Here is a 22568-nt window from a genome sequence, read left to right on the forward strand (position 1 = left end):
TCAGGTTGCTCACAGCCCCAGGGAAGCGCAGACGCTTCTGGTAAAAAACATACAACTTTAGGAGACAAACCAACCGGGGTGTTTCCCGTTTCCATCATGGTAAACTTACAGCACTGCTTTGTTTTGACAAACTTTTAATTTTCTAGACAGCATTGCCACTTCCCCTTCCACCGCTGACGGGACCAACCGCAGCACGGAGAGGGCAGGAGCCCAGGGCACGCTCCGGCTCTGCCCTGCGGCTGACTTACAAACAACATCGGCAACGCGTTGCCGGGGAAAAGAGGCAGCTGTTTCTTCAGGGAGCCCCGACTCGGGGCGGGCTGCGCTGCCACTCAGCCGAGGGCCTCGCCCGGCCCCGGCCCCCTCGGGCCGCCCCGCAGGGCGGGGGGAGCGGGCGGCGGTCTCCCGCGGGGAGCGGGCGCGGGGCCCGCCCGGCCGCGCAGGCCCGGAGGAGGCCGCGGCCCCGGCCCCGCTCCAGCGCGGCGCGGCCATGGGCAGCCGGGGCTGCGCGCTGCTGCTGCTGGGCGCCGCTCTGCCGCTGCTGGGCTCGGCCGCCGTCAGTCCCGAGCGGAGCCTGGCGTGGGGTCCCGGGCTGGAAGCGGGGCTCGCACTGCCCGTGCGCTACTTCTACATCCAGGCGGTCAGCGCGACGGGACGCAACTTCTCCCGCTCTCCCCCAGGTACCGTGCGTGTGCTCGGGGCTGCGCTGCGGGCTGCGCGCCCTGCCCGGGGCGGCGGATCCGCGAGGAAGCGGTAGGAGCCGCTCGCAGTTTCGTCCCGTCCCCTCCCTTCCCCGCCTCGCTGCGCCGCCCGGCCGGGACCCGCAGCGCTGCTCGTCGCGCAGTGGAGCCCAGCACGGGAATCGCGGTGCCCCGTGCACAAGTGCTAAAGCATTCTCCTCGCCCCTGCACACGCTAAGCTCGCTTCGGCTTTCTGCTCCAGCAGGCTCAGCGCTTCCGCTGTTCCACCGCTGCTCCGTTAGCAAGGAGTGCTTGCCATCTCCCATTTGCTCAACCCGGCACTGAGCGGGGCATGAGTTTTGCTGGCCGAATGCTTGCTGCCTTCAAGTTAACCTTCTCCTGAGGGCTGTCATTTAGGGTAAAAGTACTTCTGCATCTCTGGTTCCATAGTAAAGATACCTGAGATGATGACCAAACAGGGTTGAGGTGCTAGTCTGTACAGGGCAGAGCTAATTGACATTCATGGCCTCTCGAAGCCGTGCAGGAGCCTAGTTCTGCTCTTGGTAACCGCGTGTCAGAAGGCTGCTGCTTGGGAGGTCAAGGAATAGGCCAAGTAATTGAAAACAGCTAGCGTTTACCTGAAGTTTTCTCTCATGGCTGATGGTAGCACACAGCGCAAGAGCCGTGCCTTCAGCCCCGCAGCAACCCAGGCCCCCAGCTCTGGCCCCTCTCTGGCCCCTGTAGCAGCATGGTGCTGGGCTGCAGTGCGACTCTGGAGCAGCGCCCCAGGACGGCACACTGACTGCCAGACCAGGGCTGGTCTCAGCCGTGCAGGACTTGAACAGCAGTTCCTAAAGGTAGAAGGTGCGCAGCTCTGCTTGCTCTCCCTGCAATTATGAGTGCTGCAAGAGAAGCAGCGTTGAGAGCTTTGTTTTGCCCTGCGTAGCCTGTGTTTATACTAAGGCTGTAGGGCCGGGTGCCATCTGGCACCGGGTGCCTTCCACGCATGCTGTGGGCCTGAAGCCACCAGTCCCAGTGTGTGCAGGATGGATGCGGGGAACGGCAGTGCCAGCCCCACAGCGCTGCCAAGGGGCTCTAAGGAGAGCACCACGCATCCAGTAACACTGTGATGGTGCCAGTGGCCACATTCCAGTGCTAGAGCACTGTTTAGCGTACTCATGGGTTGCAACTTTCAGTTTTCAAATGAATTTTAATGTTCAAGTTCTATTATATCTATCAAGTTCTATCTGTGTGTATCTAAAATGTCAGTCAGTGTTATAATACTTACCAAGGCATTTCTTTTCAATATGAGCAAAATACATCTCAGAATATCCCTACTGGGATAAATCTGCATCATCATCTCCATTGCATAAGCAACAGTACTGTGACCAGAGTGCTGCAGGTGAGGCTTCCCATGTGTAAAACTAAGCTATTGAATTGTGTTTTGCGTGGATTAGAATTTCGGTCAAGCTCAGTATTGGGGCCCAGTATGATGCGAAAGACGATCAGTAGATTTCAGATGTTCATGTTCTTTGGAATATCAAGTCTAATCACAAGAACTAATGTGTGCTGTTGCATACAGCACAATGATTTCAATTTACAGCTTGCAAAGTCTTCGAGCTGTCCTTTCAGGAAGTTGTCAAATGATGCAGAATTCACTCTTTCCCTGGAAAGAATTCCAAAGATAATAATAATTTAAAAAATCACTGCTGAAATCACAACTTTCAATGTATACTCTGTGGATTCTTCTTTGGATATGTGGGTCATAGAATCACAGCACGGTTTGGGTTGGAAGGGACCTTAAAGCCAACTCAGTTCCAACCGCCAGCCACAGGCAGGGCTGCAGCCCGCCAGGTCAGGCTGCCCAGGGCTCCATCCAACAGGCCTTGAGCACCTCCAAGGACGGGGCATACCTCCTTTGCAAGATATACAAAAGGAATAAAACCCGCATAAAAGAAGTTTCATCATCTGATTTACTGTAAGTATCCTATTTTGGTTGTGTCCACATCTTAGATTCTCTTCAGGATAGGAGGTTTTTTTCCTTAAAATGCTGCCCCAGACAGGTTTTCAGGGTAAAATGAAAGTACTGGTGGCAAGGATTCAACAAGGACACATTTTTCTTGTATCAACTCTTTCGATTGAGAAAAAGAGAAAAATGCAAGTGGAAGTACCCTGCAATTAAAAAGAGAAAAATCAGCAAAAAACTGTTATAGTTCAGTAAAGCAATGAAGTACTTAGAGGCATCAGCCCCATCGTGTAATGAATACTGTAAATCAAAAACAGAAATCTTATTGCCGCCAGTGCATAATTTCTATTCAATATTCAATCTCTTACCCCTCTCCCTTCTTCTGAGTGAGACTGCCTTTTTCCTTTCCCAGTGAGCTTTGTTACCAAGTCACCATTCCCTTATCAAATGCTTGCTGCATCTAAACCACTAGCAGCTAAAAATAATGTGTGCTTTGGGGCAGATTTGCACATCCTCATTGACCATCCGGTATATAACCAGCACAGAACAAAAACAATCACAGGTATTTCCTGTTCATGGGGATGAGGAGATCGAGCCAAGTAGTACTTCGCTCATGATTTCTCAGTATTGACTCATTTTTATGATAACTGCAAACTTTGTTTTCTCTGGTAGGAACTCTCTGTACTCAGTTAAAATGTTTTCTAAAAAGGGCAGAAAAGAGGCAAAGACATAAAACCAACAGAAAACCATTTTTTCTGTGATTCTACTTCATGGCTTGCTCTGGATTTCAAGGGTTTTTCATCCAAGTAATGCTTTGTGATAGTCATAATGAGAGGATGCCCAGCTTGGGGCATCTGCCTTTAAGGAAGTTGGAAAAGGTGGATGTGACTGGTAGTAGTGTGTATGCAGAGATGTCTGTTACTCATGGGATCTAGCCAATCTCAAAAGGGCAAAGATTCTCATACTAAGACCTCTGGCAGTGTTCAGATAAATCTCTGCGTTTTTAATATCAAATGTTTCATTGCACAACTTAATTTTGCACAGGTCGAAGATGAGCTGAAGGATACATTTAGAAAGAACTTGGCTACTGAAAAATTACTGCCCTGAGATTCTTGTGTTGAAACAAATACCAGCATGTTAAAATGTAGTTTAAGCAGCCATGGAAAACATCTTCTAAAGGCTACTAAAATTATGTGTACAAGTTGTGATTTTTAAAGCCCCGTTGTTAGAAGTTTATAGAAGGGGAAAAGACAGTAAGTTCAAAAAATATTTCTCTGTACTCTCATCGTTCTTACTACCTTGCACTATGCATACCCTGCTTGAGGCAGCAAGACAAAAGAAGCTGAGAAGACCTTTGGTGTAAAGGCTCATTTATGGTCCATGATCATACAGACATTCTTAAATTGATCAGTGCAGTTCTACTGTGTGTCGTGTCAGAATGTAACTAGAAGCTAGATATCAAAAATACTTGAAAAGAAACTGTATTTTTCTTCTTTGTTAATGAGGCAGTTTGCAGATGCAGATCATCTGTACTGCAGTACTGAATCAAACTGTGGCGCTCCCAAATTGTGAGTCAGTCTGTATGAGTTCTGCTCACATAGCTACAAGCTGCAGGGATCCAAGGCTGTGACAGACATATAGATTTAAACCAGTATAACATTCAGATAAATTGTTCTGGAGTTTAAGTCTCTTTGAGCTCCTTGATCTACTTGCCCAAGGAAATTTCACACTGCATAACTTCACTGCTAATTTATTTCAGCTTGCCACTTAAGCAGGAAGGGAGTTGGCCTCTGGCCCTTCCTCTGAGGAGTGGACAGAGTATCTGGGGCAACCCTACTGTTTGTCTATTTCTCAGAAGAGACAAATGCAATTTTGGAAGCCACTGTGGGTGGATAAGTGAGGGATTTTTGTGATGGAGCTGCCTGCTACCAAAGACACAAGATTCAGCGTTCCTTAATCTGTGGTAGTGCTGCTCACCACACTGACATTCCAAGAAAGATTGAGTACTTGCTTCATAATGATTTTATTTCCTCAGTGTGTTGTTAGATGAAGATATCCTGACTTGGTTTTTGGTATGTTTAGCTGACATGGACTTTGAATAATAAGAAAACTGAGGGATGATGACAAATAATTTATATCTTATATTCTTCCATTTGAATGCAAAGCAGAGGAGTGTGTTCAGTCTTGAGAGATTCTTCTGCTGGGAGACGTTGACCATATGCTAATTCATAGAGGGATCCACTCCAGCATCTGAAAGAATCTGGGCTACTGAGGGTAACTGTTGTGAGGAACCATGACATCTGTTGGCAGCAGACACACAGCTGGAAACACAGGGATTCAGCCTAATTTGATGTGTGGACTCTTGCATGTGAACTGATTCCGTTCAGTTTCAATATCTAATGCTCTAAGAAAGACATGATTGATCATTAGGTGACTTGTTGTACTTACATCCCACATCAGTGCACTATTTGTGAATGTAAATTACAGTCAGATAAGGAATGTATAGAAATAAATGTAACATCTCAGTCTTTGAATGCTGTTGGGACATACTTAGATTTTAGTAACAGCTTGATTTTACTTGGAATTTTTCAGTTTAATTTCTTTCTGTATGCTAATTTGTGGCAATAGTCATTGCACGTATTTGGTTTGCAATGATTAAACCATCAACTGCTGAAAATAAACTGTCCTCCTCCCCTTTTTTGGAGAACACCACTGGCAATGCTCATGTGTGGCAGTAACAGAGGGAAGTAACAGGTTTATCTTTATGTGTGCTCGTGTTGTCCACAAAATGTTCCATGCCCAGTTAAAAAGTGAGGGGGCATTAATGATGAAATGCTGGTGATTTTTAAGCACAGGTCAGACAGATGTCCAAGAAACATCTCTACTATCACCCTCTTATCCCTGCTTTTCAGTAGCTGGAACTTTAGATATGCAAGACAGACAGCTGCAGCCCAAAGGTGAACAATTTGTATCTGACTCCTGCATGCTACAGCTACCTTTCCACAGGCTGGCAAGTATTCCTTTCTCCTATGCTCTTTTAGCTTGCTTTTCTCTCTCTCTTATTCTAGAGAAGATGATTGTTCCTCAGAACACTAACTGGAAAACATAAGATTAAACCTAATCTTCAAAATTGTAAAAGCCACAAATTTCAAAATAGAATAGAATCATAGATTTGCTCAAGTTGGAAAAGACCTTCAAGATCATCAAGTCCAACCACAACCTAACCATGCTACCCTAACTGTTAGCTTTTCTTTCTGTGTTGTAATCATTTTTAACTTTTTATCTTCATCTACAGGTTTCCATTTTTTAGGCATATCATGATCAAGAGAAATGGCTAGAATGTCACTGGAGATGAACTTTACCAACTTGGTATAATCAAAAAATTTGCAGTGCAGAGTTTAATTAAATGCTACGGATTTCATCCAGCTGAAGTTTGCTCTCACCTTATTTCATACGTGGGATTCTAGTAGCTTAAATGCTTTTATCTGTTTTTATTTTCCTACTTCCAGGAAGAACACAATTTAAAGTGGTAATTAAAGCACTTTCTCCAAAAGAGATCACCAGAATTTACACTCCCCACCCTCTGGATAGAAATGATGGCACATTTCTTATGCGGTATCGGATGTATGGGAGTGTCAGAAAAGGGCTAAAGATTGAGATACTTTATGGTGATAAGCATGTAGCTCAATCTCCTTACATTTTGAAAGGTAATTTTTTTAAATATATATAATGTAATGTAGCTGCAGAAATGCTGTGGGTTAATTTACTGCTAGAAGTGAGAGATTAGAGGTTTGGTTGCTCATATTCATATAGTGTCATCACAAATGTTCCCTTCATACAGCGAATAAGCAGTGACAATCTTATTCACTGCCAAGTTACAGGATGTACACGTCGATTTTGGCTTCTGATGTTAAGTCTCTGTGTCTGGACACTTTGTCTTCACTCTTGCAACCAGAAATGGATTTCTCCAAATTTTCTAAGAGGAAAAAGAGAGGAATGGTACTTTTACCTTTTTTCAATCAGCAATTCACTTAAGCATTTTGTGATTTTTATCTGAAGTAGAAATTAATACCTGCAAAAGTGAGGATTTTGTGTTGTTTCCAATACTTCATAATGTATATGTCTCTCCATGATTTCTAAATGCTGTGATGCTTCATGAAAACAAAGATAATATTTCTCTAGCTAGGCTAATGTTTAACTTTTTTCTCATAGCACAGTTTAATTCAATGCAGGTCTGTACAGTTATGTAAGAGGTATTTAAAATCAGGGAAGATAAGGCAAATTTCTCTCATTCCAAATCTGCTTCTTAACTTACCTCTGTCTCAAAAACGGATCTGTTCAGCAAATAAAGGGATAATGAAGTTACTTTCCTGGAAAGTCTTGTTTCTTTTTAGCACTTGTTCTTCTAACCAGAATTTGGCTATGTTTTATTTTTGTAAAATGTCTTAAGTACAAACTTTGAAACACTTTCAAGCTGAAATCAATCTGTCCTGAATCCTGCAGGTAGCGGTTTGTCTTCCTTATGCTGATGCGTGTTTACCAGCAGCCATGATACTGTGACACAGGACAGAACGTGTTTTGAGTAGAAATCCATAAAATAAGGGCTTTTATTTCATGCTCTGTGCAGCTCCTGTGTAAGCAGTCCTACTTCAGAAAGATAGAAAGGAAGGCTGGTGGTGCATCGATGGAAGTACCTTGTGGCCAGATGAAACTGCTGTGTCAAAGCTCGGATTTAGACAAAAATTGAAACACCTGTGCTTTAGCTGCAGACAAATAGATCAATTCTATTCTCTCTGGCTGGCAGACAGCACAAGAATGGAGTTTCATTTGGCAGAGAATTTTTGCCCTCAACAAGTAACAAAAAATGTACTGTTTTCGTTTCTGAAATGGATGTTGTAGTTTTGGTGTTTCGAAAAAACTTCAAGCCACTCTAATTTCTAGATTCCTGTGCCTGTTTGTTTGGGGAATTATGATTGATTTAGAAGCACAAATATGGACTCTCAGTGCTTGTTTTCTGCAGGACCTGTTTATCATGAATATTGCGACTGCCCTGAAGAAGACCCTGAGATCTGGCAGAATGTTTTCTCTTGCCCATCCCAGGAGCCTCAGATTACAAAGGACTTCATTCCCTTTCCCACCATTGATCTGCAGCGAATGTTTAAAGAAATCCCATCAAAGTTCAGTCAAACAAGAGGTGCTATTGTTCATTACACTATTCTCAATAATCGCATCTACCGTCGTTCCTTAGGGAAATACACAGACTTCAAAATGTTCTCTGATGAAATGTTGCTGTCACTGGCAAGAAAGGTATCAGTTTTGATAATTTAGGCAAAACTATAAATCACACTGCAATGTAACAGCACTGTATGTATTGTTATAACTTCAGATTTGTCATTGGTGTAGTGAGATTTAAATTTATTTTTTATCAAGATGACAGTATCTCTGTAGGAATCATGCTAGAACTAATGTGTGGGATCAGAGTTTGATGTTAATTAAATTGATAGAAAATCTGTAGGAGCTAAGACTCAACCCTGTAGGCTTCCTGACCTCTGAAAGTTCTGTTCATACTTATTTGCTGGACAAAAATTTGCAATTAGAATCTTAAGATCATCTAAATCTGTAAAATCTTTGTTTATTATTGATTCTTCATCACATGAGAGCTGAGGGTTCTACTTAAGAGTGGCAAATAGCAGTGTAATTATACCTGTGTTATTATACTTTCTTGGGCATACATTTAGGTTCATCTCCCCAATGTGGAGTTTTATCTTAATGTTGGAGATTGGCCAGTTGAGTACCGAAAAGCCAATGATACGCCTGGGCCTATTCCCATCATCTCATGGTGCGGCTCTGTGGATTCGAGAGACATCATCCTTCCAACATATGACGTAACCCATTCAACTCTTGAAACCCTCCGTGGTGTCACAAATGATCTCCTTTCTATTCAAGGAAATACGGGTAAGTTAGAGGTTGGATTTAAAAAGGAGAGTTTTAGTTCCGTCAAAGAAGGAAGCTGCCTTTAAATAATGTTTGTTATAATCTGTAGTACATAAGTGTCTTGGGAGGTCTCTTAATAGAAACAGTGTAGTTTTCACAGAGCCTGAACCTTCCAACACTGCTACAAAGCAGGTGATTAATACAGATTTAGAGCCAAAATGTAAGAAGTCCAGTTCATGCTAATGGTGAATTTTAACTTAACAGTATCCAGAAGATAGCTGCTGAAATTGGCAAACTAGTACTGTGCTGCAGCCTCTTACAACTAAAAAAAATTGTATAAAAATAGCTCAGAATGGGATATTCTGAATTGTTTTTCTAGCTTCAAAGGAAAAGCCAGCTGTACTGACAGGGTCTTTTTCCCCAAGACATTTGTGAATGCTTAGGGATGATGCAGTTGACATGAACAATAGTTAAGGAATAAAACTCCTTAACTCCTATGAGGAGTTGTTTCTTTTTATTTGGATAGTTCATGGTCTTTTCTTTGTCACTTCATTTTTAAGTTAGTCGATTTGGTTAGTTACATTATCAGTTTGAAGCAATCTGTGTTTACTGATTTAGTACGGCTGTTCTTCCAGTTACATGATGGTCCTCCTCTACTCTGGTGTGCCTTTAAAGAAAGTCCCAGCAGAATAATGAAGGATGCGTATTTAGTGTTTTTAAAAGAAAGAAGGAAGCAGATGGGAAGTTTTCCAGGCTTTACTAAATATCTTGAGGACACAGTATAGACGTTTTTTTTCCTTTGTAAATCATCAAGTGACTTCTCAAAGACCTAACTAGATTGCTGGGTGACAAAAGTGGATTTCTCTAAAGAAAGTTTTGTTACTGTGACAGTCTTTAGAGACAGATAATTACTTCAATTATTATTTTACTTACCTAATTTGATTATAACTTCTTATATAGAAGAAGAGCTCTTGGAATGAGTCCAGAGGAGGACCACTAGGATGATCAGAAGGCTGGAGCAACTCTCTGATGAGGAAAGGTTGAGGGATTGGGCTTGTTTAGCTTGGAGAAGAGAAGGCTCTGAGGAGACCTCATTGTGGCCTTCCAGTACTTGAAGGGAGCTTATAAACAGGAGGGGGAACGGCTGTTTACGAGGGTGGACAGTGATAGGAAAAGGGGGAACGGTCTTAAGCTGAGATGGGGAGGTTTAGGTTTGATATTAGGAGGAACTTTTTCACTCAGAGGGTGGTGACACACTGGAACAGGTTGCCCAAGGAGGCTGTGGATGCCCCATCCCTGGAGGCATTCAAGGCCAGGCTGGATGTGGCTCTGGGCAGCCTGGTCTGCTGGTTGGTGACCCTGCACATAGCAGGGGGTTGAAACTCAAATGATCTTTGTGGTCCTTTTCAACCCAGGCCATTCTGTGATTCCTTGATCGTATGATATAGCTTTCAAGATATTTGCAATATTGTCAAGTGTAAAAGCAGTTCTCCACTTTTCTTTTTAAAAGTTTTTTAGTTTTCCAACCCAAAAATTCAAACCAGGTCTGGGAGTTTAAGCGCTGTGATTAATAAGTGATTATGTGTTGACTGTTAACTGAGAAATCATGCCTGTTTTTCCTTGTCTCTAAGTGTAATATCACTGCCATAACAAGTTCCTGTTCATAGCACTAACCATTTCGTAACTGTCTCATTACTGTTCACTTTCATCTTATCACTCAATGCTCATAGGCCCATTCTGGGACAACAAAACAGAACAAGCTTTATTTAGAGGTCGAGACAGCCGAGAAGAACGTCTCTATCTTGTCAAGTTATCCAAGGAAAATCCAGAACTACTGGATGCTGGAATAACAGGGTATTTCTTCTTCAGAGAGAAAGAAAAGGAGTTGGGAAAGGTTCCACTGATGGGCTTCTTTGACTTCTTCAAGGTAGTAAGCAAATTATAGTCTCAGATTAACTTTGCTCTCAGGTTCTTACTGAGTAATTAAAAAAAGGCGTATTTTGGCTAATTCTACTCAGTAAATGAAATAATTGTGCTGATCTGGGAACACTGGTTCTTGCAGGGTAGCTAGATCACTCATAATCAAGGTCATTGCTACTACCCTTTCTTCACGGAGTCCCTTTGATACTCCATACTTGATAGAGTTCTTCAAGATTATTTTTTAAATAAATTGAGAAATTAGTTTGCTCACCATCAGGATTTTTACTTGGAGTAAGTATGAAAACAATGGACACAACCTGTGTATAAAAAGTAAAGGGGACAGAGTTCTGTAAAAAGTAATTACAATACATGGCAACAGAGATTCTGTTCCAGAGATCAATGTATCACAAGTGCTGGAACAGCCAAGGGTATCTGGCAGAGCAATGTACTCGTGGTTGCTCTTAGAATAACGTTTTAATTATTCTGTATAGTTTTAAGTGAGAATAAATTTACTCTTTTGAAGAGTAGGTTAATATTAATTCACTTACAGCTCTACTCCTTGTTCTGCCAAAGGACATTTAAATAGAATAATACACATCAGGAAAAGTCCATGTGACACCAAGGTTCTTGACTGTAAGTCTTGGGCTGAAAACAAATTTTCTTATCTTAATGTTACCAGAACACCACGAAACTGCATCTGCATTACACTAAGGCAGGCTTAAAGATGAGAACTAGTAAACACAACTGTGTCTTCCCTAGAGGAGGAACTTTTGTGTAGCCAGTGTTCCTATTCTGTTGCAAAATGTTTCACTTTTTGTTTCCCTCTCTCTTCACATTGCAGTACAAATACCAGGTGAATGTTGATGGGACTGTAGCAGCTTACAGGTTTCCATACCTCTTGCTGGGTGACAGCCTAGTACTGAAGCAAGATTCCCAATACTATGAACATTTTTATACTGTATTGAAACCATGGAAACATTATGTTCCAGTTAAGAGAAGCTTAGAGGACTTGCTAGAGAAAATAAAATGGGCTAAGGTAAGTTACATTACAAACTCAATAAATGAATGCATTACAGTTTATCTTAGTTCTCTTTTTTATCTTAGTACTCTTCTCCAGGTACATATTTTGCACGAGCTCTCTGCAGAGATCCTGGGATAAAAGAAGTGCATTTTGTTGTTACTGGGGGGAGGTGAAGGCCATAAGTCAAGTAACTCTCTATTCAGTGATATACTTGCAAATTAATTTTAGGTATGTGTAGCAGGGTTTTTGTGATTCAAAGCCTTTGTATAATGACTAATGTGAGTAATTTTCAAAGAAACACCCAGAATCCTACTTAATTAGTTCTATCACTTTTTTCAGGTTCTGACTAGAACAGAAGTTATTGCATGTTTGTTCGAATATACAAAAGAATCACTGCTCTTCATAATCACTGTTCAGAATAACAGGTTGGCATTCTGTGTGACTGAAAATGCCATTTGTATTTTAAGCTTAACTATTAGGTTAAAAACACGGAAAAAAAATTCTTTTCTGACAGTGCTTCATAAAGAATCAGAAGAGAATACTGCAAGCTTTGAAATGCACACCTACAAAACTTGAGAGCAAGTACATAAGCTGAAATGCATACACTGGCATTACACACATCACTTTTAAATGTAAGTCAAACAGACATTTCTAAAGGGAAAACTTTAAATTGCACTGCATAGAAGAGGCTACAGCTGCTTGTCTTCTGTGTAACTAATACACGTGGGAGATGTCGGAGCTGCTTTTGAAGAGGCTTGTGGCTTTAGCAAAACAGTGGAGCAACAGTCAACTTTGTTTTCAAAACTGTTCTGTTGCCCATGAGAGGTGTCAGCGATAGCCCTGAGCTACCAGTGGGAACCATAAAAGCAATCCAGGATTTAAAAAAAACACCCAAATTTAAAGTGTCCCTTTGCAGCGTACCAGCAATTGTAAAGAATCAGGTTTGAATAGTCCCTTTGATAAAATTACTTATGCCAGCAAGGCTTCAAGGAACTCACTGATTGTTCTGGTACCTGTTGCTGTTTCTTCTCAATTTTCTAGGAAAACGATGAAGAAGCACAAAAGATTGCTAAAGAAGGACAGTCGGTGGCAAGAGAATTACTTCAGCCTCACAGACTTTACTGCTACTACTACAAAGTGCTGCAGGTTAGTGCAATTGCTTGTTTTATTACCTTTCCTCAACTGCTACTGCTACTGATGCTACGCATTTCATATTCAGTCCTTACCTCAAGAGTAGGCATCGTTTATATTATTCACAGGAGATTGGTGTAAAGAACTTTGCTAAAACCTGTTATTAAGGAGGCAGCCTGTTATAATAGTTGTTTTGCACAATGACAGATTCATTTAATTTTTTTGCCCCCCTCCTCCCAGTCAGATCTGTTTTCAGTGTCACTTGCTATATGGTTTCTGATAGAGGTAGGACATAATCTGCACACAGCTTTCCTTCCTTTTTTCATTTGTATTTGTCCCCTCACTCGCTTCTCTGCTGTATTACATGACACTGAATACAGGGAAAAGAAATTCTGGAAATACAGCTTGTGGAGTGGTGAGGCATGAGTGTAGAGTTACTGGTTCCCTAGCAGATGCAAATCTCCAGTGAAACTTAAGTTTCTGCTCTTTGGAAGTACTAATTGCTTTTTCCTCCTCTGCTGTACGGAGTTAGAGCTCAGTTTCAGTGGTCACAGGTTGACACAACGTTTGGCATTGTTCAGTGTTATCTGCATGAAGTGGTTAGACACACAAATAATGACAATATTCAAATTGGCATTAATCATAGGATATGGGAAAACATTAAAAGGTTTTCAGAGGCAATGTAGCCTATTAGTAGGTGTGTTAAAAAGACACCTTGTAAACAGATTGTAAACAGTGACATAGGGACTGTGGATTAAGGCAGGCTTTTCAGTGGAAGGGAGGAGGAAAATTCTGTCTCATGAATTACACCTTGGTGCTTTCAGCGTTCTTAAATGTTGTTTACATATTTCAGAAATATGCCGAACGCCAAGCCAGCGAACCTGAAATACGGGATGGAATGGAACTTGTACCTCAGCCTGATGACAGAGACTCAGTGTGCAGCTGCCACAGGAAAAAGCCTTTAAGGGAAGATCTATAACTGTACCGGATGGAGAAAATCACCCACTTACAATGCAAGAATGTAAATAGGATTTAAGCTGTGAAATCTAAGACACTTAGGCACTAGCAGACAGTCTTAGTTATGTATTCTTATTGTATTTACATATCCTTTTTCACACTGACTCTGGTCTGCAGCGTTGGTTCCCACAGTTTTGTCTCCATGACCTCCACCAGGCAGATACTGAGCCTGTAATGGGGAGCATTCAGGGGACTTGGTTTATGTATTGCATCATCACGGAAGAAGAGTGGAGTGCTGCTCATGATCCAGATGGGACCCAGATACCAAAGTTTTGTGAGGAACCAGTCATCCAAAAGAGATCTCCCATGAGTCAGGGCAAGTTAATCTAAAGGAGCATTTGCAACATTCTAAAGCAGTGTTATGATTTCTTCATAAAGTTTACCTCAGTTTTAGATTATTTCTTGTATACAAAACAATTTTCTAACTAGACAAAGAAAAGTAATATTTGAGATTTACAGATATCAAATCTGGTGTTGCTTTGAGATCATTTTGTGGTATATGACGTAATAGAATAGAGAACACGACTTAATCCTTAACAGTTTCAGTGGAAAACTGAGAGGAGAGGGAAAGTTCAGAATAGTATTTTTGTAAGCACAGAATTGTGAAATCAAAGGAGTTGGAAGGGACCTCTGGAGATCATCTAGTTCAACACCTCCCTACTAAACCAGGTCCTAGAGTTGACTGCATACAGTTGCTCTGAATCACCAAAATTAAATTCTACTCTAGACTGTGTAGCTATCAAAACCATCACAGCTGTGCTCTGAATGCCAACACACCACTCTGAAGTTCTATTCCATGCTATTGACCATGTCTCTGAATATAGGTACAGACCCATAGAAGGATTTAGAAACTTCAGGGACAGGTGAAATATTAGTACAGTTACAGTCTATGCTATTCTAAGCTACCTGAGTATTCATACATCTGAAATTTGTTAGTTTTAGACTACTTTGGTTTTACTTTGCTGTAGGGCTAAAGATGTCGCTGTGTTTTTCACTTGGTTACATGAAATTTTCCTATGCCTAAGTCCTCAAATGGAGCTTATCCATTTTTCTGAATTTAGATAAAATCTACCTAATCTGAGAGCACTGAATTCAGTGGACAGTGGATAAGCTACCACTGTTTTGGTAGAAAAACCTATGCTGCATTTTCTATGTAACAGTCAAGGGTTTAGAGCCCATACTGAGCAGTGGGGAAGACAACTTTGTTCTCCTTGATTTGATTCAAAGATGAATTTCCAAAAAGTGCCTTAGGTCCAGACTGCAGACGATTTCTTCAAGTCTTCAACTGAAGTTGTGAAGCCACCAAGATAATGATAGAAAATTCATAGGGCCTGAAGGAGCTGACAGTACTGCAGAGGTAAAATTCTACCTTCAGGTGGGATGAAGGAAGGATCCTTGTCCTAGATGCTGCTCCCAGTGGCTCTCCTGATATTTACCCAAGAAACTGTCTTTTTCAGAGTGTATGTAAACAGTCTTGGAAGGAGAGGCCAATGCCAAACCTTCCCACTCCTGCCATGGAGTTCACTGACCAGCAAGTAATGTCTGGCTTTCAGACTCAACGTCAGCTTGTAGATTTCTGGTAAAAATCCATTCAAAGTTGGTACATTAAACATTAAATTCAGATTACTTCTGAAATGTGGAGCTTTGAAAAGCAGCAAATGTTGACAGGAGAACAAATACATATGAAGCAAACCATGAGTTCAACTGGGCTGAAATCATCCAAGCAAGGTAAGCCAAAAGCCTCCTGCATCACCAAGCCCAACACCTCTCACCTCATTTGTAAGTTTTCTTCCAGGAGGAAAACACAAAGATATTTGGTGCTTGCACAGTGACCAAACTGCAGTAAGAAAACACAGATTTTCAGGTTGCCTCAGCTTTCTAACTGTGGCATCTGTGTTCTTCCTACTCAGCTACACTCATATAACGCCTTACTTGAATACCTAATTCTCCTTGTGCAAAAAGGAGTGGAAACATGATTGTGGACTTATCTAATCGCTTAGATGGCTGGAATTCAGTGCTGTACGCTTCATACGGGTTTCATTTTTGCATATGACAACACTGCCAGTTACTCTCATAAAATACATGAAAAAAAATCTGTACTAGAATGAGTTTTTCTGCATGCTAAATGTAGAAAGACTCTCAGGTTTCTAAAGAAACTGTTCCTTGGTTGTTTATTGCACTATTCTGGTTAAGAAAAATGGAAACATCTTGTTCTACCCATCAACATATTGTTCTAGTTCTAACACCGTTATAAATAGTGGTTGTATTTTTATTTGGCATGGCAATCAGTTCTAGGACTTCATCCTATAAATATATGCTCAGCTCATCTGACAGAAAATTTCTGCATCAGAACTCAGAAACACAGTGCCATTGCTAAGGTGACACTCAGAACTGGTATGTGCTTCCCTTCTCTCTTTACAGTCATTTTTGTTGTACTGTATGATCTGAGATGATCCATTGTCTGCATTTTTTATTCATCACGATTTGTGAAGTGTGCTCAGGAAAGGCAATTATGCATACCAGACAGCTGAAGCAGGAAAAATTTCCCCTTGCGCACATATTTCAAACTAAAAATCCCCAAATGATCTGTTTATATTCTAAAAAACATGAGGGAGTGGAAGGACTCATGATACATCCGTTAGGGTTCTTTGCAAACACCTGTGTAGGAAAACTTGCCTGGCTTGAAACATGAGTATTTCAAACCGAAAGAAGAAGCAGATAAAACCTACGTGGTCATGAATATTTTTTTTAAAGGTGAATATTTTGTCCTTCTTTTTTTTCCCCTCAAAGACAGGGGAAAAAAATCTTCTAAGTTCTCCCCTAAAAAGAACTCCCTTCAAAGCTGAGACAAGTTTATGACAGAATGACTTAAAGATGTTTTATAGCTTACAGACAAGCAATACCCTAACAAATATGAATACATTCATCTTGTCAAAAAACAGTAGAGACATGACAGGGTAGAACTTTCATTAAATGTGCTCCCTCATTTGAGAAAATCGTGCAATTTATAACTGGTGATCTTCCAAAGATAAAGGAAGGTACGGCCTCTCTTGTTTTCATTGGTGGTATTGTATGCAATTTCAACTGTAATGATGAGCAATCACAGCAATTGCCCCTCCAGGCCAGAAGGAAGTCAGATCTATTTTAGTTTGATGACAGGATTATATTTACTGGCCTGGTGTTACAGGAATTGCTAAATATTCAGTAAAACCTGTTCACACAAGTAAAGTGTAACACAGATGTTGCACGGTATTTTAAGCTGCATATATACACTAGATTTTCTGCTATTCTCTAATAGTTCTTGAACAGCAATGAGTAAATATCCATTACAGCTCACAGTAGCTTCATACAGTGAATACTCCAGAAAATCCATCCTTTTATACTGTCCTAATATATCTAAACACCCACATTTGGAAATACCCAACATCAATTTCATTTTGAAATGAGAACCAGTAAATCACCATCTGTTGACCATAGCTGAAATATAAATTCAGCACATTTTTAGACTGTTTTTTAAGATTTCCCTGGAGATAACTAATATATTAGTTTCGTGAAAGTGTTGTTCCAGATCCGCCTCGTAGATTAATAAAAGCCCTATGATCAAAGTTTGCCTGATGGAATGTTAGATTCAAGCATCCATCCTGGGAAGCTGACGCCCGACTTTCATTACATTAGAAAGTAAATTATTTAGTTAGGGAGGAGAGCTGATAGGGAAAACATACATCACCTGTTTGAGCACGTTTGAGAAGCTTGCAAAGAAATGATAATAACAAAAAGAAGCATTACATAAACCTAGGATATTATCAGCTCCTTTGCAGCTTCAGGTTTTCAGAAGTGTTCTGAAAGGGCAGTGATGGAATACAAGACGTTTTATGAGTATGTTTTAATTCACCAGATTTAAACACTAGTATATGTCTGATTTTTTTCAGCATTTTAATGAGATTTGTGTTTCAAGTGGTTGATAATGTAAGAAAAACTGTACTGTGGATGGTTATGGCACTCATTTTGTATTTTGCTGTCAGAATAAGGGTAAAGGAATTATTTTCGTGTCTGTTTGAATCATAGAAATATAGAATGACCTGGGTTGAAAAGGACCACAATGATCATCTAGTTTCAATCCCCTGCTATGTTCAGGGTCACCAACCACCAGACCAGGCTGCCCAGAGCCACATCCAGCCTGGCCTTGAATGCCTCCAGGGATGGGGCATCCACAGCCTCCTTGGGCAACCTGTTCCAGTGCGTCACCACCCTCTGAGTGGAAATCTTCCTCCTAATATCTAACCTAAACCTTCCTGTCTCAGCTTAAGACCATTCCCCCTTTTCCTATCACTGTCCACCCTCATAAACAGCCGTTCCCCCTCCTGTTTATAAGCTCTCTTCAAGTACTGGAAGGCCACAATGAGGTCTCCCTTGATCCTTCTCTTCTCCAAGCTAAACAAGCCCAGTTCCCTCAACCTTTCCTCATAGGAGAGGTGCTCCAGCCCTCTGATCATCTCAGTGCCCTTCTCTGGACACACTCCAAGAGCTCCATGTCCTTCCTGTGCTGCCCCAGGCCTGGACGCAGTGCTGCAGATGGGGCCTCACAAAGCTGAGTAGAGGGGGACAATCACCTCCCTCTCCTGCTGCCCACCCCTTTTTTAATGCAGCCCAGAACACAGTCGGCCTTCAGGGCTGCAAGGTCACATTGCTGGCTCATGTCCAGCTCCTTGTCCACCAGGACCCCCGAGTTCTTCTCTGCAGGGCTGCTCAAGGACTTCAAAGGAAGTCAATTAAAGGCAGTACAGATCATGCAGATATGTGCAGGACAACCAAGGAACCCAGCCAGCATGGGTTCATGAGGTCGTGCCTGACCAACCTCATCTCCTATGGCTAAGTGACCCATCTGGTGGATGAGGGAATGGTCACAAGAGGTGTTTCCCAGGGGTTGGTACTGGGACCAGTCTTGTTTAATTGATAATCTGGATGAGGGGACTGAGAGCACACTCAGTAAGTTAGCAGATAGCACCAAGTGTGCAGGAAGTGTCAATCTGCCTGGGATTAAGAATCTCTGCCCTACAGAGAGATGTGGACAGGCTGGATTGATGGGCTGAGGCCAATTGTATGAGGCACAATGAGAACAAGTGCCAGGTCATGCACTCTAGTCACAAGAACCCCGTGCAACCCTACACTCTTGGGGTAGAGTGGCTGGAAAGCTGCATGGTGGAAAAGGATCTGGGGTTGTTAGCTGACAGCTGGCTGAACATGAGCCAGCAGTGTGCCCAGGTGGTCAAGAAGGCCAATGGCATCCTGGCTTGTATGAGCAATAGTGCAGCCAGCAGGAGTGGGGCCGGGAGGGAATCGTCCCTCTATTCTCAGCTCTGGTGAGGCCACACCTCGAGTACTGGTTCAGTTTGGGCCCCTCACTACAGGAAAGGCATTGAAGTGCCAGAGCATGTTCAGAGAAGGGCTGTGAAGGGTCTGGAGCGCAAGTCTTACAGGGAAGCTGAAGAAACTTGGATTGTTGAGCCTGAAGAAGAGGAGGTTCAGGGGAACCTTATCGCTACCTGCAGCTGCCTGAATGGAGGTTGAGGCGAGGTGGTCTCTTCTTCTGTTTAACAGTGACAGGATAAGAGGTAATGGCTTTAAGCTGCACCATGAGAGGTTCAGGTTGGATATTAAGAAAAGTTACTTCTCAGAAAGAGTTGTGAGGGTTGAAACAGGCTGCCCAGGGATGTGATGGAGTCACCGCCCCTGGAGGTGTTCAAGAAACATGGAGATGTGGCACTGAGGGACATGGTTTAGTGGGCGTGGTGGTGACAGGTTGATATTTGGACTAGATCACCTTAGAGGTAAATACTTGGCAATACTTAAATGTGAGGACTACAGATGTAAGGTGTGGAATAATTCAAAGAATTTCTTATGAAATAGTATCTAAATTCTAATTATCTACAAGAAAGGAAATGTTTCTGTGAAAAAAATGAGAAAGACCTTCCCAAAGATCCAAAAAACATGATTGGTTTGTTGTTGTTTTTTTTTTTTTCTGACTATTAGCAGTACCATTTATGTAGTGAATCATTCATTGAAATGAAGACAGGGGCTATTACTACTTACTCTGCTCCAAGATAGTACCTTTCACTCAGCATTGTTCCATTCCAGCGACAGAAATACATATAGCAATTGGATCTTTGATTTCAAAATGAACAAATCCACAGGAAATTTGCCTCTTCCCTGTAAAACTTAATATAATCAACTCAGACAGGCAATCTGTCTGCTGAAGATCCCAAGAAAGTCTCCCCTAGGGAGAATTACTGCCTTATTTCTGTTCACGCACCAAAGTGAAATGAGATCTTTGTGAAGTCCTACATGAACTCACAGCTGTATACTCTGTTGCCAAAGTCAACCATATACTTGAATTTGATGAGCAGTAGGTGCTCTCTCCTTTCCAGCCACAAGATAAATTACTGCAAAAAATTATTCTGCTCATAAGTGAACATCTTCCTTTTCTAGGAACTGTGGCCTACTGTCAAATGTGTTTGTTACAGTGGTTTAATATAAATTACACCCAGCTTTGATGACACACACTAATGTGTAATAGCTGCCAAACCGGATCTGTTAAGTAGGTTACTAGATGCAGTTGACATAGTTCCTTGATGGATTATCTTGTTAAGGAAGCCATTATAAAATCACTTCAAATGGGGAGTACAAGCAATATTCACATAGAAAGGTCAATTTCTAATCCCATTAGAGTAAATGGCATAGAATTTTTGCTAAGTGCATTTATATTTGTAAAAAAAAATAAGGTCTGCAAAGTTACATGCTCCAATGAAAACTTTGAGTGAAAAGAATTTAAATAGAGAAGTGAAAAAAGCGGCACCGATGTCTTCGCATTTGAGATGCAGGGCATCTTCTGGCCACACAGCATCCTATCTCTAATGACTTAGTACCTTGTGAAGTCGTCCCCCAAACCAATTCCCTTGAATCACTCCATCATTTGTCAACAGTAGATGACACCCTAAAGAAGTAAGAAGTTACATACAAGCTAATAAAGTATTAAAATTTCTTTCCTGTAGCTCAGCAATTTCACTAGAAATATTTTCTGATAGAATAAATACATTCTGGTTGAGTGCAAAGACTTAAAGTGGGCTGCCTAAGAAAGAAGACTGAACAAATTAGCACTGTCTTTCACATAAGAAAGACTGTAATTCAATTGATTCAAAATGTATAAAGTTTTTTTCTCTTGCTTGAAAAAATAATTAGTTCATGAAGAAAAATTCTCCACTGACCGCTGAAACAAACTTTCATTTGAAATTATGAGCAAAGAAACAAATCCTGAACGGTAGGCTGTCAAATTACATTCTGACTTCAGAAGAACATTCCTGGCATAGGGCTCACGAACACTTGCTCTGCTTGCACCTCAAGACCTAACAGCCATGGCAACTCCCCTGGCATTTCACTATTCCCAAGCAGAATTCACTCACAGAAGAGAAACTATCTCCTGCGCTTCCAGCTGGGTTAGCACCTAGTAGGGGTCCTCTTTGAATGAATGTCACATGCTTATAATACATCTATAGCAACACATTTGTATAATAATGTTTATATTCTTCCTGTATCATCAAATTAATACATGTCTGGATTCGGCTTTGCATTTTAATTTAATATGAAATTACACATAATTACTTTCTGCAGTACTGATGAAAGCCTCTGTCAAGATCTGGCTCTTCAAACTGGCCTGAGCACCTTCTGAAAGATACCTTGTGAGTTAGCAAACTTGGGTCTTCTTTCAAAGAGAATTCTATGACTGGCACAGCTTTTTGATCACTGTTTCAAAGTCTCGGTCTTGAAACCAAGTCATAATGACATCAGTAAATCTAGGGTGGGTTTTTCCAGTCCTTCATGTCTTCTTCACTCAAGGATTTTGAGCTTACTAAATAAAAGACAATAACTTAGCTGAAACTATCTATCTCCCGGCTTAACCAGAGCATGTATTCTTTGCTTCTGTGTCTGATTATGACAGCACTAACTATATTTTAAAGATTTATTTTTAAATATATTTCTAACATTTTGCACTTGGTGAATATAAAGGTTAATATGCTTTATGATGAGATGGATTAACAAATCAAAATTAAATAAAGTCTCTAGTTCATCTGACGAATTTTAAAATCTCTATTACAGTCTGAATACAGAAGTGATCTATCAGGTCTTCATGTTGTTGACAAAGAAGGTCAAAGTAGTGTGTAAGTTGCTGCAATATTTAACTGATGATGAGATGAACGGTGCTATCCAGAAATAAAGGGACTGATGAGGTGATCTGATAACCTCTGATTTATGCAAAATGAGATTCTGAGTTGGAACCGAAGAGATGGACATGGTGTGAAAATATAAAGGCACATACAGACAGTTTCAAAAGAGCTGGTGTTCAGAGGTAGTTCGATTTCCCTGCTCTCTGAGCCATGTCAGGCCCCAGGGTGCTGTTAAGACTTTCCCAGCTGGTGCATGTTGGGCCCACTCTTTCCTTCTTGTGTCTTAAGGAAATAAAGCTCTTTCTTCTTATTCTCCGCTTACAGTCCTGAGAGAAATTGGTACTACTGCAAGCTCGACCTTTAATTTGAAACAAGCTAATAAAGCTCTTACCTCCCCTGCTGGAAACCACTGTTCCTACAGGCTGAGTGCCAGGGAGGGAAGCTTTACCCAACAACAGGGCACTGAAGTGGGCAAGCAGAGGCATTAGGGCTCGCAGCCCCCAACCCCAGAGCAGGGGGCACAGAGAGGCATGGAGAGAAGGGAAGGAATCTCCTCGAGAGCCCCGAGGAGCAGGGTGGAAGGAGAGGGAACAGAGGTGTGCACATGGGAATCCTTTCCCAGTGCTTCTAACTGGCCTTAATGAAGGAAGCACTTTGTAATGCAGGGGCATGACTTTCTG

The 22568-nt window shown here is 41.5% G+C and overlaps 1 protein-coding gene across 2 annotated transcripts; it reads left to right on the forward strand.

Moving 5' to 3' along the window:
- The first annotated feature begins 464 nt into the window (after positions 1-464).
- On the forward strand, positions 465-16437 carry POGLUT3 (protein O-glucosyltransferase 3). Of its 2 annotated transcripts, XM_048935374.1 has the most exons (9): positions 618-680; positions 5559-5660; positions 6160-6353; positions 7667-7953; positions 8385-8601; positions 10311-10507; positions 11342-11536; positions 12563-12667; positions 13506-16437. In XM_048935374.1, the coding sequence occupies exons 3-9, from the start codon at positions 6257-6259 to the stop codon at positions 13629-13631; spliced, it is 1224 nt and encodes a 407-aa protein (XP_048791331.1). In that variant the 5' UTR covers positions 618-680; positions 5559-5660; positions 6160-6256; the 3' UTR covers positions 13632-16437. The 2 variants fall into 2 exon arrangements, with proteins under 2 accessions (XP_048791322.1, XP_048791331.1); XM_048935365.1 differs by lacking the exon at positions 5559-5660 and having other exon boundaries at positions 465-680; positions 6156-6353.
- The last annotated feature ends 6131 nt before the right edge of the window (positions 16438-22568 follow it).

The sequence above is a fragment of the Lagopus muta genome, chromosome 1 (assembly GCF_023343835.1).
Source record: "Lagopus muta isolate bLagMut1 chromosome 1, bLagMut1 primary, whole genome shotgun sequence".
NCBI lineage: Eukaryota > Metazoa > Chordata > Aves > Galliformes > Phasianidae > Lagopus > Lagopus muta.